At 39.9% G+C, this 22,838-nt stretch overlaps 2 protein-coding genes across 6 annotated transcripts in view; one reads left to right on the forward strand and one right to left on the reverse strand.

Moving 5' to 3' along the window:
- Window positions 1-204: 204 nt before the first annotated feature.
- LOC131775783 (delta(14)-sterol reductase TM7SF2) lies at window positions 205-8,067 on the forward strand. Its single transcript, XM_059091912.2, has 10 exons — window positions 205-458; window positions 903-1,520; window positions 2,326-2,380; window positions 2,686-2,877; window positions 3,212-3,315; window positions 4,022-4,141; window positions 4,313-4,481; window positions 5,082-5,162; window positions 5,395-5,517; window positions 5,972-8,067. Exons 1-10 carry the CDS (start codon window positions 297-299, stop codon window positions 6,130-6,132), a joined length of 1,785 nt encoding a protein of 594 aa, XP_058947895.2. The 5' UTR covers window positions 205-296; the 3' UTR covers window positions 6,133-8,067.
- Window positions 8,068-11,162: 3,095 nt separating this feature from the next.
- The window catches only part of LOC131775811 (sodium channel protein 1 brain), a 31,174-nt gene continuing 19,498 nt past the window's right edge, over window positions 11,163-22,838 (reverse strand). For all 5 annotated transcript variants that reach the window (XM_059091937.2, XM_059091936.2, XM_059091932.2 and 2 more), the window contains exons 10-24: window positions 22,574-22,711; window positions 21,972-22,409; window positions 21,228-21,401; window positions 20,462-20,809; window positions 19,763-20,066; window positions 19,061-19,407; window positions 18,587-18,760; window positions 17,974-18,084; window positions 17,048-17,317; window positions 16,769-16,822; window positions 16,015-16,152; window positions 15,384-15,497; window positions 14,679-14,817; window positions 14,148-14,279; window positions 11,163-13,325 (exon numbers count right to left, since the gene is read on the reverse strand). In XM_059091937.2, the coding sequence (XP_058947920.2) occupies window positions 12,406-13,325; window positions 14,148-14,279; window positions 14,679-14,817; window positions 15,384-15,497; window positions 16,015-16,152; window positions 16,769-16,822; window positions 17,048-17,317; window positions 17,974-18,084; window positions 18,587-18,760; window positions 19,061-19,407; window positions 19,763-20,066; window positions 20,462-20,809; window positions 21,228-21,401; window positions 21,972-22,409; window positions 22,574-22,711 (3,801 nt within the window). In that variant the 3' untranslated portion in view covers window positions 11,163-12,405. The remainder of the gene's footprint in view (window positions 13,326-14,147; window positions 14,280-14,678; window positions 14,818-15,383; window positions 15,498-16,014; window positions 16,153-16,768; window positions 16,823-17,047; window positions 17,318-17,973; window positions 18,085-18,586; window positions 18,761-19,060; window positions 19,408-19,762; window positions 20,067-20,461; window positions 20,810-21,227; window positions 21,402-21,971; window positions 22,410-22,573; window positions 22,712-22,838) is intronic.

Here is a 22,838-nt window from a genome sequence, read left to right on the forward strand (position 1 = left end):
AAAAGATCTCCCCAAGCATTTAAACGAAATAAAAATGACAAAACTAATGGCAATTACGTTGGTTCGCGAGAACCTAAGGGATTGGGATCTAGATAAATTTAAATTTGGTATCGACCAATGGAATACAGGATTATCAAAGCGGAGCCAATCAAATGGAATATGGCTTTTCAAACACGACCGTTTACACTTTTGGATAAAGTTCTTTCAACTTTTTACGAGAAGTTTGTGATGGGAAGTAGTGTTGGAGTACTTTAAACATAAGTAATACATTTAGCCGATTGGTTTACTACAAGAAAATGCAAGGAGAAAAGTCTCTAGCCGTTGGAGAAACAGTGTGGGCAATGTGGCCGGGAAGCAGGAAATATTACGAAGCTACAATTCTCAATGTCGGCAAAACTAAGGTTGAAGTTAACTTCAAAGAAAACTACAAAACGGAAGTCGCTCTGAAAAATATTTACGTGAGTATAATTTTTATCTCGCATGCAAACGTGATCCCTTAGGTTTAAAAAGAAGCTTAATGAAAATCGGACAGTATTTTGATCGTTTTAGCGACAAATGGGACTGTGTTTATCTTCTGTTGCGGGAACACGCCATGTTGATGGCGTTGTTAATACCTCTCGTGAAATTTCCCTCATTCAATTTACTTAGAGGCTGATAGCGTAAAATAATAATACTTTTTCACATGCAATGTGCATCGTTTAATTTGCCTCGTTGAAAGACTCGATTGAGCTGAGCTACACGACTTGGGAAATTGTAAACAATTGCTGTACGGTCCTTCTTTCATGAACGATTGATTCACTTTAGAGTTTTAAAAGCGACATTGTATCGAGGTAGAACTTAAGCTTAGGTCTAAATATTTGATATAAGTTTCTTACCAGAGGTATCCTTCCATCTTTTTGTAGAGGCAACTTCCTTTTCGTTCCCGTTCAACGTCGCCCGCGCGATCGCCAGCACGAAGAAGGTCTCGCTCGCCAGGGCGAAGATCCCGTTCACGATCACGATCTCCGGCAAGAAGTCGGGGACGTCCTCCAGCCCAGAAGACGTCGGAAGAAAGTCTTGTCGCAAAGGTTAAACAAGAAATAGCGACTCCGAGTCGGCGTTCTTCTAGAAGAAGCAGAATGCCCGAAAAAACTGTAGAAGAGTCTTCGACTTTAACCACAACTGTTACCAAAGACAGTGCGACCGTTACTACCACGCGTGTGACTCGGTCTGTCACGAAGAAGCTTATTGCAGAGGAAAAGGAGGCCTTTCATACACCAGAGGTCAAGCCAAATCCAATGAATAGCAGTCATGGATACGAATTCGGTGGCCCAGTTGGAGTGTGTTTAATGATGATCGGGCTTCCTGCAATGGTTATAGCGTCATACTTGTTTTGTAACAAAGACGGATGCTCAATCCATCAGCGCCCATCGATTCCACAAGTTTGGAGCTTCACCGGAGGATTTTTCGACATTGGTCATCTGATTGTCCTTGGATGGATCATTTTCCAGGCGATTATTTACATGTTGCCCATTGGAAAGGTAACTATTTATGTCTTGTGACATTTCCTTACATATTACGTGTATAGAAGTGTTGAATTCGCCCTTGACCTTGATCACGTGGTTTAGGGAAGTTTCAATTGTATCAGCACATACAAAAAAGTCTTCCACGTAACTAGTTGAATGCAAAGCCACTTTAAAGACCATTTAAAATTGTGAATCACACTTTCAACAACAACCCTCCTCCCCTATTTAATGCTAATCCTCCCCTTTTCAATGCTGTATAATCACAGAAAACATGGAGAAACATCGGTCAAGGGAGTAACTCTCTAGGTAGGGGTATGGGGAAGAAATAACATTCCTTCCAGCGTGAAAAATATGCAGGTTTTAATTTTTACAGTTATTGAAGATTGTCTTTCAATGTCTGAAAGCCACAAAAATTTTTTTGTCTTCAGCCAGATGCAGAAAAATTAAATACTGATTCAGGTGTCAATTTCTATTCTCCATAACTGCACTCTTGAAATATCTATCTCAGGACTATTTATCATATAGCTCCACCCAGTATAGCTCAAAAGGTTGTGATGGTCTTCTGTTCAAACAGAAAATAGATAAAAAAAATTCTTAGCTAAAATCCCAAACCAGAAAGGAACTGTTCTTGCAAACATGGTAGTATTCGCCAATCTGCAAATAAAGCACATACACATTTTAAATTTCATTTCACATGCAATATATGGAAGCAGTTCAAGCACTCAAGCTTTTTTAATCATGATGAAGTTAAGCACAACCTGTTGTTGTCTGCCATATTTGTTTGGTGCAATATTGGCTCACAATCTAGTTTTTTGTCCAGGTCATCAAGGGACGAGTGCTTGCAGATGGAACATGTCTTGATTACAGAACAAATGGTAAGAAAACATTATTTACTAACGTGCAGTCCATATGAACAATTTCTGATAACTTGCTAACAGCTTGAGAAATCAACTGTACCTGTAAACAACTGTTTTAGTCTCCTTGCATTCCCAGTTTACAAATTGTCATTGCTAAATTTGCCTCATGGGTTGCAAATTCAGCAACCCAGTTTAGTAACTTTTAGTAACCTAGTTTTTATTGTTTTAAGTTTTGTATCTGACTGGACCACCCCTAGAGAAAAGTGATACAGGATGATATTTGACACAATTAAACACTGATGGTCAATTTTACTTCCATATAGGTTTCATTGCCTTAATCCTAAGTGCAGTTGGGTTTGCAGTGTGCCTTTATTTCAAAGTGCAGGTTAGCATGGTCTATGACACTTTCATTGGAATCATCACAGCGACTATCTTGTGGTCTATTATCGTAGCTGTCATTGTTTACATTATGGCATGCCAACAGAAAAGAGGTTTGGCTCCAGGAGGTAACACAGGTAAACAATTAATTGTGATGAGCAAAAGTTATCACTTATCTGAAATTACTTTATTTCACACTAGTGTTTCTCATATACCATATGACATGTTAAAAGTTTACCTAAACCCCAACTCACAAGTTAAGAATCAATTATAGTTTTCATGGATAGAAAAGAATGATCTTCTAAAAAGTTTATACACAGGAATCAAATTTTGTAACAGTGACGTGATGTCTCCTGGGAATGTTGGATTCAACTCTTTGTTAGGGTTGACATTATTTTCACCATAATTAGAACTATTCCCTTGTGTTTTTAATCAGTGCCTAAGCATGCAAACAATTTTTTTCCTTGCCAGGTAATGTGATCTATGACTTCTTTATGGGACACCAGCTCAACCCACGATTGGGAAAATTTGATTTCAAATTCTTTTTCGAAGTTAGGCCTGGACTAATAGGATGGGTAAGGGAAGACTCCTATTTTCTGGAAAACTAAATATGGGCCAGGTTGTTCAAAGTTAGGTTAAGATAACCCATGGTTAGTGTGAAATCTGAGCTTTAAAAAGAAAATTCAGTGTAATTGTTTTCATCTGGAATGTTATCATTGGATGCTCTAAAAGAAATTGATAAAGTTACCCAAAGGAACAAAGGAATCAAAAGTGCCAGAATTAAAATGTAACCTTAGCTGAGCACTAATTGACCTTTGAACAACTGGTGCCAGTATATAAGTTATAAGTTATTACTTTGTATTTAGGGTGAAGTGAATTTCTTTCATATGAGCCACTTGTCAATAGTCCAATGTGGTTTGTTATTTTGTAAGTGAGTCACTAGATTACTTACTGAATTGTATGACACTATATCCTGTTACCAATAAATCAAAGTTTGACAAAATTTGAGAAAACAGTTAATTCAACAAAATGAGCAACAACAGCATGCAAACATGATGCATGCTGTCCTATTTCAGAGGCAGGTATCTACTGTCACATTACAACTGTCTTATTACAAGCAGGACATGTACACTGTCCTATTAGTGCACGAATGGGATTAGTGATAAGCTGTCACAATTGAGAATTTTGTTATTGTTTTAACTAAATAGGTAATTTTGGATCATTACATTTAAGTATGGTCAGATTATTCTAAACTTCATGGTTAATCACTTGTTACAACAGGTGATGATCAACTTTTGCATGGCTGCCAAAGAATTCAACAAGAGAGGGGAAGTTTCTCCCGCAATGATGCTTGTGTGCATCTTTCAGTTGATATATGTTGCTGACTGCTTATTTTATGAGGTGAGTACTGTGTGCATAAAGATTCATTTGATATTTATGCAGTCAAACTTCTATCTATGGGCATCTTCCTTTATAGCCACTCTTTGCCTGAGGCAGAGAACTGTTCATACTTTGTTCCTAATGACTTTTTGGCTCATGTACCTGAACATAATTATACTGTTGTTGTTTTAGTCTTCCATCCTAAGTACAATGGACATCATTGATGAAGGATTTGGCTTCATGTTGGCATTTGGAGACATATCATGGGTTCCAATCATGTATTCCATACAGGCGCGTTATCTTGTGGATAATCCAGTAATGATAACAAATCTTACAATTGCTGCAATAGTAACTCTATTTGGTAGGTGCTTTTAGACTTATACAGTGCATACATACAATTTACCTTAAAACTTCATATAAATACATATCATTTGATCAGAAATGGCACTGTGCATACAGTGTGAGTGATAAAGTGAACCTTGCCGTTTCTGCTACTTTCACTCCCCCTCCTTACTGTGGCTTTGTAAACCAAGTTATTTCAATGTATAAACATTTGGTGGTGTATACTGTCTTAAAATCATGTTCATTACCTGGAATTAGTTCTTTACCAATGATGTACAAGCTGTGATAGTACAAGTCAGATAGTATAAGCTGATGTGCTTGATAAAGTTATATTTCCATGCCATGATATGATATTTATTTGATATTTCCTTTTTATTGCTATTTGTGATAATGATTTATCGTAGAAGGAATTATACGCCTAGTGAACTTCAGCTTCCCATGAAGATTTCTTTCCAGTAAAATTGTCTCTGCAAAGATGGTGGATATGATGCGTTCTCGAATATGCTTTATATTTAAGATTGAATGGTGATAGAGGATGGCTGGATGTTCATGTAACCATACATGTACATTATCTGGTATAAACATTTAAGGTTTCAATGGAGTTTGGTCCTTTTTTCAGTTATTGGGTATGGGATATTCCGTGGAGCCAACTCCCAGAAGGACAGATTCAGAACTGATCCTGACTCTGATGAGTTCCGAGGTAAAGCGTCTTAATGCTATTACTTTAAAGAATAAAAATACCTCCATCTGCTTGAGAACACTACTTTTTTATGAGAAGGCTACTCAGTGTGGTAGTAGGGTGAGATTAAACTCCATCCTGACAGGGAAATATATTGCCTTCAAGGAGAAATATTTCGTTCAAGGAGGGAACACCTGTAGTTAATATGATATTGTTGGCGGTAATGACTTTATTAACCCTTACTCTCAAACAGATGAAGAAACCATTCTAACCCCAACTGGTAAACGACTCCTGGTCTCTGGCTGGTGGGGCCTGGTGCGACATCCTAACTACCTGGGTGACATTATTATGGCAATCGCTTGGTCCATTCCTTGTGGTAAGTCTGAATATGAATTAAAATGCACAACACATCTCTCTAGTTTCTAGTGAAAGATTGTGATTCAGGGCAGACTTTTGCGACTGGAAAACTTTTGTATCTCACTTACCTTCTCACGCGAATTTGCGAAGGCGTTACCTTCGCGCTTCGATATAGAATGTGTTGCGCTCACATTCTTGAGAGGCGGATGGTTGTCGGAAGCTGAGAGTTCTTTCCTTGCACGCACAACAAGTCGTTGGTCATTTTGAATCGTTTATCTAAAGAATATTAAAAAAGGGTTTTCCAGTTCAGTAGTTGATTTCAAAGCGAAATAGACGTAACAGCAAAGCGTAAACGTCCGTGCTCTGCCCAGGTCTTTGCTTCAGTAAGGACCACGCTGCATCGTCTCCTGTGGACTCTTTTCCCGTAAATTCTTCGAGTCCACTTACAACTTTCTTCTTGATTTTCTTACCAGGCTTTTCAAACCCATTCCCGTTTTTCTACCCGGTGTATTTGACAATTCTACTGGTTCACCGTGAATTCCGGGACGAAGCAAACAGCCGTCGTAAGTACGGAGCAAGCTGGGACGAGTATTGCCGGCGAGTGCCCTACCGCATTCTACCCAAGATATTTTAACTTTCTTGCGCTTATCGTTTTAAGGTTTTTTTTTACTCTGTGAAACAACCGTCTCTTCATTGCCTTTTAGAAGTCTTTTTTAGTGTAAAGGTTTATACCATAAAAAGTATTTTTTAACTTTAAAAAATCAAAGAAGTGGCCGAGGAAATTCTGGAAGGTAAAAAAAAAAAAAACACATTTTAGTAGACAAGATTTTTCCGAGAAGTTCTTCTCTATAGAGATTTTTTTTCGCAGAGCCCATGGCTATGAGCCTATGGGTATGATAATATATTTATGTAACTTTCGTTTTGGCCATTTATTGTGTCGGTTCCATATGAAGAAATTTTACTCAAACATCCATTATATCGTAATTTTCGATGCATGCATGACAAAAAAGCCCAGGATATATATTAGTTACACTATACACTAAGTAATTATGTGCCTTGCGAGGATCCTTGCCAGCAGGCTCTCATTAGCGTGAGATTCGAGCCCTCAAGTGAAACAAGCGTACCAGAGATCTACTAACAAGTCGTGCTAGAAACTATGTGGACCTCACGCGACCTCTCGCGGGGTAGGAACGCGCGACATCGCCGCTCGTGTGGCAGCGCAAACGAGAGCCTGCTGGCAGGTTCAATGATAGTGATATATTAAGATTAAGAACTTGTTTTAAGGTTATGGTTAAGATCGGGACGCAATAAGCGACAAACTTACTGCGATAGGTCTCTGCTTCCGAAAAGAGTTTCACTGTTACTGTCGCATAAACTCAAACCCGTGTGAAATTATACAAAGAGCTGTCAGAATGAAGGGTCGAAATTACCACTAGTGAGTCCCCTTCCCAACTGAAAATTGATATTTGGTAACCGGTAATTTGGAGTCTAGTCGCCAGGAGACGATTAACTTCACGTGATGTCAACGTTCTTCATGTAAACTAGTGCTAAAGATACGAAATGTCGGTTTTTTCGTTTTGTTCTTGCATCCTCAACAATTAGGGATATGAAACCTCTTTAAAACTTCGCAGTTTTGTATTGCCCCTTGTAGGAAGGATTTAAGATTGGGGCCTCTATTGGTAAGCCAAATTGCTCCATCTGGCGACTGAAACAAAATTGTCACTGTACGGGACGGCCCTGAAAATTCTGTCACGTGAAAGAGGATTTCCTTTAAAATTAAAGAAATACGCCGTCGTTGCGACTTTTGGTTTAGTGCATCCCGACCTTGATGTTTTAAAGTGAAAAACAGTGAAAAGCCCATAAACTGAAATCAAAATCACTGTATAATTACTTAACCGGAGAGCATGATAGCCGATCTTGCTGACCTTTTTAGTGTAGGATACTTATCGACACATTTCTCGTTGTATAATACATCTAAGTTTACCTTTTACAGAAAGTCTATGGCTACTTATTCTTGGTTATACAATCGAACAGTCCCTGACCATTCGTAATAACGCCCGGCAGAAATGAAGAAGTCTTCAAGACTGACACAGATGAAACTACAGCTATATGTAGTTGGTGTTTGCATTAGTCGAGGCAGCGAGAGGTTCGGGTTATTTTCAAGGGATTGAAAGAAACATAGCTTGTCACTCGTATATTAGTATGAGAGGGTTATTGTAAGCTCAAGAAAATGTTTAATCAGGCGTGGAAAATAATCTAGGACTGCGCCGGCTCTACCTCATTACGCTCTTTGATTGGTCTAGAAAGTTCGTGCCAATCCCTAACCAATCGCGACTTAGAGACTTGGCTCCAGGATTCTGACTCCACTTGAAGGTTCTAAGAAATATGTTTGAAAAAACAAACCAAAAAATATACGTTAAAGCCTTTGGAGCTGTAAATTTCTTGGACAGTAACCCTTTTCGCTGTTAGAAACAAATACACGAAGCAAACCATCGTGTAGAATGAGCAGCAATGGCAGTTACAAAACGTACGTCTGTTGAAGTATTTGATGCCCTTGTTTCGCAGGGGTAGTCATGTACATATATGTATGTAGGATATAAAGTTGTCATTTGATACTTCGCCCTGAGGCTCACCTTTTTCCTCTAAGACTCCATTTCGCTTGAGTGCTTTATTTAAGTGGGTGGGGGTCGGATCGACTCCTGTCCTTAGCTGGAATTTTTTTATTTTGGCAGAGTTGTGGACCCAGATCAGTTACTACACTGAAAAAATAAAATTGAAAAAAAAAACAAACAAAAACAAAAAAAAAAAAGACGAGGGAAATATCTAGGCGACTTTACCGAAAACGCTTGGTCCGCAAAGGATTTGTTATATGACAAAAATGTTTCGCCTCAATGAAAATCAAAATGGAATTTTCTTTTCGGAGCAGTGGGAAAGAGAAAAAACTTTGATGACGCCTGCTCGTTGTTAAGTTGACAATTCTTTTCTCTCTTCTTCTGTGTTTTAGGACTGGAATCCATTGTCGAAATTTTCCAAAAATTTCGACATTTGTAAGGGCCTGTTTACATGGAGGTGGGGAACCCCAGGTAGGTGAGGTAACCCGCCTAGCCGGAAAATGCGAAAACATGCAATCTTACAACCCCGGGGTGCTGAGGTGAGGTTTCTTGAGGTTGTTGTTGCGCTTGCAGTTAAGGAGTTTGAGCGGAGGTGTCCCAAGCTCACATCTCGCAAAATACGAAAGATTAACTCTCGGACACATGTATTTATTCATGAAAGCGTCACACTTTGTGTTACGCGGTATTCGGCCAAATATGGTCGATTTACAGCGCCAAATATTCCGAAATGTGAACATTTTACACTCCTTGTGTGTCCGTTGCGGTTTCTGGTGATTTCTGCCGTGAGACGGCTAGGAAATGTGCAAAGTTTTAAAACATGCATTTTTCGCTTTTGAGCTTTTTGCCATGAACGCGACCCCAGCTAGGCGGGTTACCCCACCTTGACACGTTTACATGGCAAATTGTCACCCCAGCTGACAGGGTTACCCTACCTGGCAGACCAGGCAACCCGCCTAGGCGGGTCACCCCATCTATCATGTAAACGTGATCAAAATAAAATAAGAAATTATGTGGACAGGCGGGTTACCCTACCTAGGTGGGTTACCTCACCTACTTGGGGTCCCCCACCGCCATGTAAACAGGCCCTAAGTCCGCCCTCGCAATTTTTCTTCTTGCACAGGACCAGAGCAGGCAAGATAGGCCCATCTTGCTCGCTCGAGTAGCCAATTAGAACACAGAGTTGTTTTATCTTACTCAAGGTGGTTGCCAGCTCTATACGATATAACCCCATGCCACATCGAGCTTGGAACCTTGGTTTGACTGCCTTATGTAAAAGCGTGAATATTTCGTGCTCTTTGTGGTTATTTAATGTCAAAGCTACTCTGGTCTGCCCTGACATCACAAGTTGTTTAAAAATTTTTCTTCCTTTTAAGCTGATCAATTCGGAAAAGAAACTGTTACTGCTTTACCTATTTTTATTAATGTTACCTTTGTTAAGGAGGCTCCTTAGGGTCTTTGCCGAATGTTGGCGCGCGCGCCAGCGTATTATATTTCAAGAAAAGTTTTATGTTTTCGCTTTTCAGGGTCGCTAAAAGCTATCAAAAGGGCGATGAGCAAGGTTCGGACTATCGTTTGCTGTTGTAAATATTATCAAAATGATTTTTGCTATTAAGCTAAGGCTCCACGAAGGGAGGCGCTCACCAGTGATAATTTGGCTTTGCCTTTGATTTTCTTCGATTTGCTTCGGTGAATTCTCTCAAAATGTTTACAATTTGTGAAATTTGTCCTGTCCGTCATTTAAAAGCCAAAAAAAATAGGGGTTATAAAGTCAGCTTCTTCGCTATGTGAAATTTTGTGTTTTTTTCCTATATCTCAAATTTGGTTTAATGATATTTTTCCATCCACAGGCACTAGGAAGGGTACAAATATGTTTGACGGTCCAGCGAATCTTAAAGGCCCATTTCCAACCTTGATGCAATGCGGTCGTTTGTTTTTGTTTTGAACCACCGCTTTTGTTTAAATAGCGCCTCTGATTGGTCAGTTATTTTAACCTTGTCAAGTTGTCTCAAAATACCTTCTGCGTTTTCTCCGAAGAATTTGAAGAGCTTGCCAGTTCTATACGTTTTAATCCGGCATGGAACTAGATGAATCCATTGATTTTGTAGATTCCGAGGCAGTAAACGCAGTAAATTTTCTTCGGATTCTTCCGGACAAAATTCAAAATACTGTAAGGAAACTGTAAAATGACGAACGGGGATTGTATTTACCGTGAAGCAGTTGACTATATGTCCAGGATGGCTCTTCAGGAAGACGATTTTAGAAGGTTTTCAGTGATCTGGGAATTTCGTGTTACAAGAAATTGGGTCGCGGCGCGCGTTTCATCAAGGTTGGAAATGGGCCTTTAAGAAGTTGCACCGAAGGCGCGATAAATCTTGCTCGAAAGATCTCTATTTTCTTTGTCGCAAAACATTACTTGATGAAAAAGAACTCCGCCAAGGTCTGAACACACATAAACTTTTAAATCTGTCGCGATCTGTCGCCTTTTGGGGCTCTTACTTGGTGTAGAAGACATAGTATACGTCAAAATAGAATTGCATCACAACCCGAAATAAGAAAACAATGAAAACAATGGCGTGACGCAACTGTGCCTTCTACCAAGTAAGAGCCCCTTTTGGCAATCTTTCCCACGGTGTTTGTCTTTTCGGTTGACCTCTTTTTCAGGCGTAGAAGGCCTATGAATATTACGGGTACAGTTTCTGGAAACCTTCGATTCCATCACATGAAAACTGTGTCGTGTTAAACTTTTTTCAGATAACAATCGTGCGATCGTATTGAGCCGCCATGTTTTTTTAGCATAGCTCGCCCTATGTTTGCACCCAGATCTCGCGCTGTCAAAAAACATTATGGAGCCTCCTTAAGGGAAAAGTTTAACGGCTCTGAGATGAAAGAGGTTGCTTACAACGAGTCAATTGATCGGCGAGGAACACGAACGTGGATATGTCCAGGGGAAAATTCGTTTCGTTATTTCTTTTTTCTTTGGACATTTTAAAGAAAAATGATTAATACGAGATACTTTTGATACTTTTTATGGTGGTACCATTGTGCAAGAAACGGTGAAAACAATACCATAGACTGTCAATATAATTTACACCAAAATGAGGCATGACTGTTCTGCACTGAAATGAACAAATTATGCAAACGATACATAAACGGATTTAGACTTTATCCTTTTTAATCACATAATAAGCTCGCTCTCGGTTAGGAATAATTATAGCGGCCCTTTCCCTTAGAGTCGGTTCTTGAGCACAAAATTAAAGCAAATAAATGTGAATACGATGGAACTAAAAAACTAAAAAGGAAAATACATAACAGAACCTGTTAAGTAAAATTTACGAACCTTATCGGTGATATCTTAGCCCCCAATAAAAGCAGGTAGGTAATAAATTACTTATCTGACGTTTTGGTTTGTAGTATCGCTCATTATTTTAAGTCTTTGTTTTAGCTATGACTCGCCTTGTGTGCTTGTCGAAATACGACTCAGCTCGTAAATATACTCAGCGATAACGCACGTCAAAACTCGGACCGTTAAGAGACGAACACTCTTCCGTTAACAAACAAGTTAATGTTACAAATTTTCTTCATGCTTTGACACTATTCCTCATCTACCTTGCAACCGTTTCTTCTTGGCTGACCAAGCACATTTAAAGTAAGAAAGAAAGTTTAATATGTATACGCAAGTATATTTTGAATTGTTGAGCGGTTACCATTAGCATGAAATATGCACTTGAAATTTTGGAAATTGGTACTTAACTTCCTTCAACCTTTGTGAACGGGTACCAAAGCAAAAAATTAGCCCTATTCTAATTGTAACAGCGATTTTTTTTTGGGGCGGGGGTCTATACAAATAGCACGGCAATGCTAACATAGGTGGTAAAAGCGATAAAACGTAGCGAAAAACGTACACAAACTCCATTCCCTCGTTCAAAACAGAGAAAGCGCAAATTCCCCATCTTTCCAAAAGGTCTCAGAGAGTGCAGAGATTACGGTTGTTTTTACATGTCATAGAAGTAAATTTAGAATCAAGTTTTTCGCGAGTCAAGTCTGGATAAATCATTATCTAGTTCTTTCGTGGAAGGACTTTGACTCGACTAAATCCACTGCCTTGAATTTATAGTTAAAGAGGCCGGCAGATTGCAAAATGTTTCTTTATATCCATGTTGGACATAAGATACCTCCGCAGTGTTGACAACACACATCGGGCTAACCCATTGTCTGGGCGTTATAATTCAACAAAGCTGTTTTCAGTGAAAGAACACATAGCATCAGCTAGCAAGTGCAGTCTTACCAAAACTGTATTAAGTAACCGTTTCGTTTAAGTCTAGGCTCAGCTTGGTCTTAGTTGAGCCACTAAACGACGAGATTCTCTTGTGTGTTATAAAAGATTTATTGAAGCTAGCCTCCATTCTCACAGTTATGTCCTTGAAAACTTCAGGCGACTCACCATGCTCTTCCAAGACACGTCGGACTAGTGCCTTGAGCAGGTCAAAGCAATGAATAAGTTCACCAGCGCGCACTGGAATATCCAGAAGCCTCAATTCACCTGCGTTAGGCTGAGGTATTTTGAACGGTTTTTCAAGAGAATCCACGAACTCCGAAAGACGATCCAAAGGTAGGTAAGGCTTCCCGTCTGGAACAAAAGTACCCCATGTGGTGTAGTAACTGTCAAAATTCTCTTTGGTGATGCAGAAGTCTTCGATCTCGTGAGCGCGGTTTACATTCTCGAGGATGATGGCGATGTACATGTTAACAATGACCAAGAACACCACAATAACGTAACTGGCCAAATAGATGATGGCGCCGAAAGAACCGCAGTTTCCGTGAGGAAGTCCCATGTAGTTAGGGTCACAATCTGGAGGTTTTAGAAGCAAAGCGTCCATAATGTCGTTCCATCCCGATCCCGTTGCCAGACGAAACAACAGCAACAGCGAAGTACCAAACGTTTCAAAGTTGACGACATCGTTGAGCTCGCCTTCTCGTTTGACATTTCCAAATGCTGACATACCGATGATGGCATAAATAAAGATAACCATGAACAGCAGTGTTCCGATGTTGAAAAGGGCTGGTAACGAAATCATCAGAGCCCACAGGAGCTGACGTATTCCCTTGGCAAACTCGACTAGTCTTAGCAACCTGGCAATTCTAAAGATTCTGAGAACACGCAAAAGACTGGGGCTGACAGTGCCATCGCTCGCACTGAACTCGTCGAGAATTACGTCTGTGGAACAAAATAAGACAGCTGCTACCTGGTTTATGAAAAAAGGCTAAGATAATTTAGGGACGCAGAAAAAATTTTCATGGGCCTAGGACAAAGAAAAAATCTCAATCGAGCCATGGGCCTTCGTGCTCACAATCGGTCAGCAGTTGCAAGTTTTCTAGTTGTATCTTTATGATGGCCATTTTTCATCTTTTCATCTTTGAACTACAAGCCTTAAAAAAGGCTTGGAACGGAAATTGTTGCACCACTCGAAACCTTTTTTGGCAGGCTTTGATTTCGACGAACGTCTCAAAAAGTTCCTATTTCTGCAAGCCAGACTCTCTCTATCAAGATCTGCCTGCATAAGATCGTAAGAACATGCTGCAAGATTCGTAAACCTGGTAGTGAGGCTAATCCTAAGGCAGCCCTGATTTCCACATACATTAGAAATAAAAGAGTCTTGCCCAAATCTACTTCAGAAATCTTTGAATGATGATCAAATTGTACATGCATGTCTACTGACATGGGCTAGACGGGAAACATTAGTCTGGAGATCTTTTCGTCATGACCGAGAACCAAATATTTTACTGTTCGGCCCGCCTCGACCCAGTCGAAAGACATTTTAGCTTACCACCGCCTTTGTCTTCATTCTCCTCGCAAAACAGTGCATATACACTTGGCCGTGCGAATTTCTCTGCCTCTACTTCCCTAATCGCCTACTGCCCCCATAAGGGGACGTTAAGGGTAAAATGTCGATGAAAGTGCAGACTGGGCTGCATGGAGTAAATGATAAGGAAGCCTATTTGTTTTATGCACTTGTGTAATAATTGTATCGCTGCTTACCAACAAGGGAGCTGATAACAATGATGAAGTCGAACACATTCCATGGTTTCTTGAAGTAGTGCAGTCTTAATGTCACAATTTTGACGAGGGCTTCCAGAACAAATATCCCCGTGAATACATAATTAGACACGCGTGGACCTTTCAGTTAAGGAAATGGTTGTTTCAGGGTAACCCTATAGGGCATGATAATCATTTTAGGGAGATAAGATCAGTTGAAAAAAATCTTCATCAAGCAAATGAATATGGAATGTCCTGACCTCACGCATTTTTTCTTCTTCAGGAAATGTTGTTCTAATTATTGATGGTAAACGCTCTCCCTTTCCTCCCGTTTTCAGTCCTTTGAAGTGGAGTGGCCAGAGGTTTTTAATACCACTCTGAGAAGAGTGGTATTAAAAACCACTAGAGGCGCTTGGGTGTGAAATAACTCAATGGAAGAAGTTTCCACCTACCATAATTACAGAAAAGTGGGCATTTAGATAAACCAACAGAACTATGTAAAACTCTGCCTTAATTTGGACTCTGAAAGGATATGTAATACGCCGGTGATCTCGGTAGACTGTCCATAGTGTTGAATCGTCATCATTACCATATTGCACATGATCACAGTTAGAATTGCAATTTCGAACTTGTCACCAGTGACCACATCGTATAACAAGCCAAATAATTTATCCTGCAATAGAAATCCGGAAAAGTTCATTTCCAAAACTTTTCGGTGTGCATGGATAATGTGGATGAGAGTAGTATTCATGAAAGTATTTACGAAAGTAAGTTTTTTCCTTGGCAACTTCCCCTCGACTGTGCGTCCCTTTCATTGAAAATTATGATACGTTTTCCTTGTAAAGCTGTATTTTCTGGGAGCAAAGTTGCGATCATGCGTTCTTTTTTCCACTAGTTAGTTTCCACACTTCCGAGTTTAGCTTTTTCACCGAAAAAAAGAACGCCTGATCGCAAGTAAGCCCAAAAGCGAAAATGCCAGTTTTGCACATGTATTCGAACACAAGAACTTGTCATCGTCAACGACTAACTTTGTCGGCGCTAATTGGTTATAGACACTTGTCAAGGGAATGCTAAGGTTGAAGAGAAATCCCGTTCAAGTAATGTTTCTTGTTTGTTTTAATGTTTCTTCCGTTGAATTTTTCTGGCACTTATACAAAATGTGAACCACCAACACGTTCACCTTGACAAGAACGAGACCTAGCGTTTACATATATCTGTTGCGACCCCTAGAGATCTAACCTTCGGGCGAATTTGTCTTGTCGGTGGCTTTTTCTTGGCGGCTTCCTTCAGGAAAGAGACCCATTTTCTCTGCGTATCTGTAAGTAGCATCCCCATGCTATTGAGTTCTTCGTACTACGGTAAAAGCGTCGACGTAAATAAACCCAGTAGTTAGCGGGATAATAATCTGACTTCAATCACTTTGGAAAATAACCATCTTTAAAGATAACGAATTTCTTCGTCCAGTTAGGACGATAGGTATAAGGAGAACACGTCGATTATCATTTTTTTTATTGGAACATATAATTAGGGGAGTCTCCTATTAAACTCCTTCCGGTGATTTTTTTCATTGGTGGATGTTTTGGTACTATATCACTCTAACCCTTCTGGTTGTATGTATGAACGGAAGAACTGCTTAGAGGGATGAATTGTCTCTAATCCATATAAGGACTCATTCAGATTTCAGTTAAACTTAAATCCTAGCATTGCTAATCAGAACATCCCTGCAAGGAGAAAGGGGAAACCTGATATCATTGAAATGCTTAGCGAAAATCTTAGGAAGTACTTTGTTGTCCCCATTTTGGTTGACACCAGAATCAGTTGGAACGAGATAACTGCTGGTAGAAATATCCGTTATCATGCGATAGTGTACCTTCTTTTTTAACGTGTTGAAGTTATCGATGATGACTCCGACGAAAAGATTCAGTACGAAAAAGGAACCAACGACTATGAAGGCCACGAAGAAGCTGTAAGCCACTAAGTTATTTTCATACATAGGTTGCAAATCCACCTACAGACGGGAAAAAGCAAATTCACTGATGAGTTACTCAGGCTAATGCTTACTTTTAGGAGGTAATTTGAACAATTTGTAAACGTAATGTGATTACCATGTGAATTTAATGCTATATTTTTTGTAATCGCTATGCAATGATTTAGAACAGGACAGAACAAAATTATCCTCCTATCGGTCACTTGTCCACTTATTGTCTCCGATTCCAAATTTAATTCGTGGCGCTGGTATTATTGGTGAGAGGAATAGCCTAGGAGAAAACCCTAGCCGTAAAGACTAATACAAATAACACTTCCGGAAATTGATCCCGGGCAACAGGGGAAGACACCATTGCTCCCCACACAGCATCGTCTCTGCTCCGCCATGCAATGGCGAAGTGATGTTTGTCTGATCATATTGATAGAGATTTCTTGTATTCGTAATGATATGAGAATATAATTCTGATTTAACTCGAATGTTATTGAATCTCAGGCGCTCTACTACCCACGCAGAGCAGGTGTGCTCTCCAGCAGTTGGATCCCACACTCGGTTCAATTGTGCTTTTTCTTGCATACATCATTTACAACTTAGAGTTGTCAATAATGCTCATGTAACCAAATTAAATGTAAATACAAACCTCAGTGGAGTCGACGGCGTCTTTCATAACTTCCATCCATCCTTCAAAGGTCGCCTGAAATCAGAATAATGTAGTTCAAAGTCTCAGTTTGGGCTGTAAAACGTCTTTCATCCATCCGCATTTTCTAATATGGTATGCTGACACTCCCAACCCTTTCCAAAATGAAAATATTGTATTAACTTTGGGACTATAGCTAAACAAAACATTGTGAGGTAATGAGCAATCTACTTTACCAATCCGATAGAAAGCTTTAAGGTGCCTTGGATGATATCATCTTACCACTTGCATAAGTGCGAGGAATCCTGCAAAAACGTTATCAAATGTCACTTTAGAATTCACCCAGCGAAATTCTCCCGGGTGCTTGAGACATTCTTCTTTGTTAGAGATGACGAGGGCGGATAAAGGCTCTTTGTCTGCGTCCACACACTTGTAAAACTTTCCAGCGAAAAGATGAACACCAAGAATGCTGAATATTAACCAGAAAAGAAGAGAGACCAGCAGTACATTGCCAATACCTGGAATAGCTGCGAACAGCGCATTTACCACAACCTGAGAAGGAAAACGGAAGCAATCATTTTATAAGAACGTCACTACGGTGAGCAAAACTTCATGTGCTTCTGTGATGTTGTTTTCTGAAGATTCCATGCTGAGTGCTTTTCTTCCTAAATGGGACATTAGCCACAGTTACGTCCTCCTAAATTTCATCATGTTGGTCTAGCAGTTTCTCTTATCTATGTCAGTATTCTCTTGCGTTTTAGCGGCACTGTGAGATCAAAGCGCATGGCGTACTTGCCACATCATCGTAGCCCCAGTTATAGCGAAAGTTGTGGATCGAGAAAGACTTCTCGTAAAAACAGAGGATTTAAAGGACTGGTCGTTATTTATCGCCAGAGGGGTTATTTCACGATAGAATTTACCTGATCCCTTCAAAGGTTCTGTTATATTCTTATAATCCCCCTCACTGGCAGTTAATTTGGTAATCAGTTTGCTATAGTCCCTCCTTCATACTCTGTTGACGACAACTGATCCCCACACCATTTCCCCTGAAAACCATGTCTTCCCCATCCCACTTACCCAGGCGATAAATAATGACTAATCCCTAAAAAATTGGAGACACGTTTTTTGTTTGTTTAAGGGGAGGAAGTACATATAGAACCATATATGCCCTCAGCTGCTTCAAGGCTAACTCGCAGTTAACGTATTACCCTCATTCCTTCCAGTCGTGAGATTGCTCTTAGTGGCCTCAAAGCTCGTAATGTGCGTAGTGAACGAAATACAGACAGGTTCTTGTTTTCGAAAACACAGGCGAGAGAGATCTGTATAGAGGAAAAGAATTGTCATTCTATGCAGCTTGGGTTCACAGACAAGTGATTAATTACTTAAAAATTCTTAGCTGTGGAAAACTATCTATTCTCTTGCTGTTCGAAAAGAGGCCTTTATACAAAGTTTTAACACTGGGATAAAAAAGAGTAAGGTGTTGTTCGAAGTTTTTAAATCAAATATCAAGAGCAATACCGAGCTCAAAAATAAATTAGCATTAACTGACCAAATTCAATCGGGAATCCAAAATATGCTTTCCCACGGTCATTTCTGCTATCAAATTTTACTCTGACTAAATTAGTTTGGCTACTATTCTTTTAACATCGCAGAGAAATGGAATAACTCACTTCTGAGTTCTCATATGTAGAAGGTCTGATGGTAAAATTAAAGCACTTTAAGGAGGCTCGGTGCGTTCTCGTGCTATATTTTTGGCACCAGATCTCTCGTATTAACTCTGAAATGGCCTATTGAACATGTCAGGCAACTTGATATACTCACGGAAACAATAAAAGCGTCCAGACAGTTCCAAGCGGAAGAAAAGTACTTGATGAGTCCAAAACCAATGGCTTTCAGAATGAACTCCATAGTGAAGATGGCTGCGAAAATATAGTTGCATATTTCCAAAGTCTTTGCAAGCTTCGGCTTCTTGTGAAGATGAACGTCTTCAAAAATCTGAATAACATCGAAAGGCACAAACTCAGCCTTCATAACTATTCTACTTTCTGGAAACACAGTCTTTCACAGCACTAAGACTGTGGGAGCTCAGCCAAAAACCTCCTTGAAACATATAAACGTAACATGTTTTGATTCTGAGCATGATAAGAGATAGTGTTGGATTCTTAGCGTTTAACGCTAGTTAGGAAAAGACAGCACATTTGAAATGACTGTGGAAGGTATTAGTTACTAAACATCCACTTCATAGGACTTTAATTTAAAGATATGGCGACATATAAATCGTAAAGTCTGCCATACCAATGCAAAGCTGCTGAGGAATACTGTAACAAGAATAAACCACTCGAAGTATTTCTTTTCCACGAGAACCCGCACCCTGCAACGGAACTTAAGCCAGCAGAAATGTCGCGAGGAGAATGGTTTCCACAGTGGACACTCCATGCAATATTCCGGCAGACAGTCATCAATTTCCATCATGTACCGCGTGGGGCGGTTGGCTGAAAGACCATTGTTGGCCTCAGGTAAAGTTTCCTTGTTCTCTGTTGAATGTTGCTGAAATTGTGAGGTTGGCAAGTTTGCTTTGTGTACGGGTTCAGACTCAGATCTCACCATGATGGTATTTGCATCTTCTTCATCAATTTTGCGGTCTATGAAAGAGAAGTGTTTGATTAAAATCCATTTTCAAGAAAGGTGGATTAGAGATCCTGCAAAACAGTCGTCGCTCCGACAACAACAACAACTACTCCTACTACACAAGAGAGTCTTTATATATATATCCACAAAGTGTTCTGGAACATTCCAGAAGCTTACATAAGAACTATTTTAGTAGTATTACATACTAAATACGTGACTTGATGAAATGTTCTGGAAAGTTCTATGGTATGCAAGTCAGTATGACTCAGCAGTCTGGACATTTCTAGAAGCTTATATTTACATTAATTACTCATAACAAGGAAAACCTCAGTCCGGCAAAAAGTGTACTATAAGTCGTAAAAGGCTTACCTTTAAAAGTGACATCCTCAGCCATTGATTCTTCACGGTGATCCGCGGTTTCGCATATTGCTAAGCGGCCCGCGGTATCTTTGCTGGAAAAGCGGCTACTTTCCAGAACCTGCAGTTCGTAGAGGCGAAACGGTTCCCGGTACTTTGCTACAAACAATCGAGATTTTCTTGTTTGGAAGGCTTTCCTTATCCCCAAAGAGCATTTTGACGGACCATCTGCAGTCTCTGTGTCGTCATTTGGCTCATTATCGGTCTCTCTGAAGTCAAACGCATTCACCAAGAGAGCTACGAATAAGTTAAGCACCTGGAAATAAGAAAAATCAAAGGCTGTGAAAGATCAATTTGAAAACTCTAGCTACCATAAGAAAATATGGGATAGTCTGCTGAGTCATCCATTGTATGTCAACCATCTATCCAGTTTCCAATCATTTGGTCATGTAATTGGTCGGATAGCCAAGCAGTCAGTTAGGCAGTCTGTCAGTCAATCATTCAGTCAGTGATGAGTTGTAAAAAAGAAGAAGGATTTGGTATTTTTCTCCTTGCAAAATTTTATACTGCAAAAGCATCTTTTAGAATGTAACCATCACCGTCGTCCGATCAGACTGCAGTCAAAATAAAATTTAAGAATGTTAAAAAATGTCGGGATCGAGACATTTCTTTTTTAAAAAAGGCAAAAAAAATGGAAAAACTATTGCTTACTATGAAATTTCCCACAACAAGAACAGTAAGAAAGAATAGTGTCGCCTGTCCTGCACTGGTGGCCCTCATGCAGTCCCACAGGGGCTCAATCCACTCCCCACACAGCACTCTGAACACCATCATAAATGCGTGCCAAAAGTCGTTGAAATTCCAGCGAGGTATTCCGTCTTCGCCAAACTTCTCCACCGTATAAGCTTTACCAAACACCTTTATTCCCAATACGGCAAAGATGTAGATTACAACGCTGAGTATCAGTGTAATGTTTCCAACTGGTCCTACGCTCCTGGCGATGGCTTTCATGAGCCTTTCCATTGTCTTCCATGACTTAGCTAAACAAAGCACTCGAACCTAGTGGATGAAGACGTTTTCGTCCTTAGGTAAATATAGCTTACACCGTGGTGCAGTCAAGGCATATCGACTGTCAAAAACTACAACCCTGGTAGTAATCATTGAGGTTCTGTCAGAAAATCAGCTTATTCTAAAAAGGGTTTACTTATGATTACTTAAATTGGTTGTTCAATCTGCTTACGGCAGACAAATAACCATTCAATGGCCTAAGGCTACGACATTTTACAAGGGTCGTAAAGATGCATCGATGTTTCATTGCTCGCAATGATTGCTGGAAAAGACCCACTGTGTTGATCGCCTTTGAGTTCTTTTTACTGCTAAATCACGTATGAACGAAATGTTGCTGATAGGACTTGAATAATGAAGAAACACATAGTTTGTTTCCTCAGCTAATTCAAGTTTGAACATGATTACTCACCAGTCTCAGTGTTCGAAATATGCTAAGCCCCTCAGCAGATTTGTAGAAGTACCCCAATAAACTACCTGTGACGACAGTAGTATCGAAGACGTTCCACCTGCTGCGGATAAAACCCATGGGTCCCATGGCGATCAAACGAAAAACAATCTCAACTGCAAACAACGCGGTGAAAACCTAGGTGTGATTGAGGAACACATTGATTAGCCAAAACGATAACCTAACCTAACCCAAAGCGATATTGACGTCATTGTCACCATCATCGTCAAACTGAAAAGAACGTGGAATACAGCGATGATAATATTTTTTGAAAGGGTGAATTTAAGTCCTCCGAGCCTGTCGGTCATTCCTGCAAGAGCTTATCCCGATTTCTGTTGCTTGAAGCGGCTCTGAATGCCTAAATCGAAAGCTGGTTATTTTTGTCATCCAAAACCCATTCATACACCAGGGTGGAAGAGAGTCAGGGTGATGAGAGTCAAGTTAAAGAGCTAAGCCTAAGACAATGACACCATCGACCCCTCCGAGACTTTAACACAGGCCCTTCAATCTGGGGTTGATTGAGCAAACCATTAGTCCATCTGGTTTCTTAACGAAGATAAAATAAATTGAGTCTCACTAAGGAGAAATCGGGATCAAACAAGGTATTGTGGAGTTTGCATAATTATCACATATCTTTATGATTATAGATTTTCCTATATTATAAAAAAATCATGGAGATTTGAATCCCGGTATTCTTGGTCTGCTCACCAAGTTCACGTAGTCCAAGACCTGACGAAACTTTGGATCGATGCCATGGTGATACAGGGCCAGAACTATAGTGTTTAGGAGTATCAGCACCACAATGACTGCATCAAAGGCAGAGTGAGTAGTAATATCACGCATGCGTTCGCGTAAGTTCTTCCAAAAGGAGTTTGTACGAACAACAACTTTACATTGCACTTTGAAAACCCTCCAGTCATCTCGCTGCACACAAGCTGGAATAAGGCAATGGCGTAACGTGGAGCTTTTTCTTTCATCTTCTTTGGGCAACGATTGCAGAGGGGTTTCATCGGTACGTCCTTCCTTGGTGTTGTTAGTTATAATGAGAGGAGGCTTGCTTCCATCCAGGGGGCTTAGACGCTGAAGCGTTACTTGATCAGCTTCGTAAGAAGCTCCGGTTTTTCTCAGATGTGTCCTTTTTTCTCTCTGTTTAAGAGTTTTCAATAAAAGGGGATGAAAAAGCAAGTGATAGTTTATCATCGTTTACAAACTCACAAAAATCTGATTTCATATCGACTTCGTCCTACTGCTTGATTAGCAGAGAAGAGCTACTTAATTCACAGTTGGTACAAAGCAACCTGCAGTGTTACCTCTTTCTCCTCCGAACACAGCTCCAGTTCGTACGACAAATATACCACAGCCAAAACCAGATTCATCAGGTAGAACGAACAGAAGAATATTCCAGTCATGAAATATGGCACATAAAGTGCTCCTGAAGCCCTGATGATCTAAACACAGCAGCACATTGTCGATTCAAAGCATAGATAAAAATCAATCAAATGTTCATTAATTAAGATCAATCGGTTAACAAAACAACTTGCTGACGCGTAAAAATAAATTGTTTTATTTTGGGTA

This window comes from Pocillopora verrucosa, chromosome 7 (genome assembly GCF_036669915.1).
Source record: "Pocillopora verrucosa isolate sample1 chromosome 7, ASM3666991v2, whole genome shotgun sequence".
Lineage (NCBI taxonomy): Eukaryota > Metazoa > Cnidaria > Anthozoa > Scleractinia > Pocilloporidae > Pocillopora > Pocillopora verrucosa.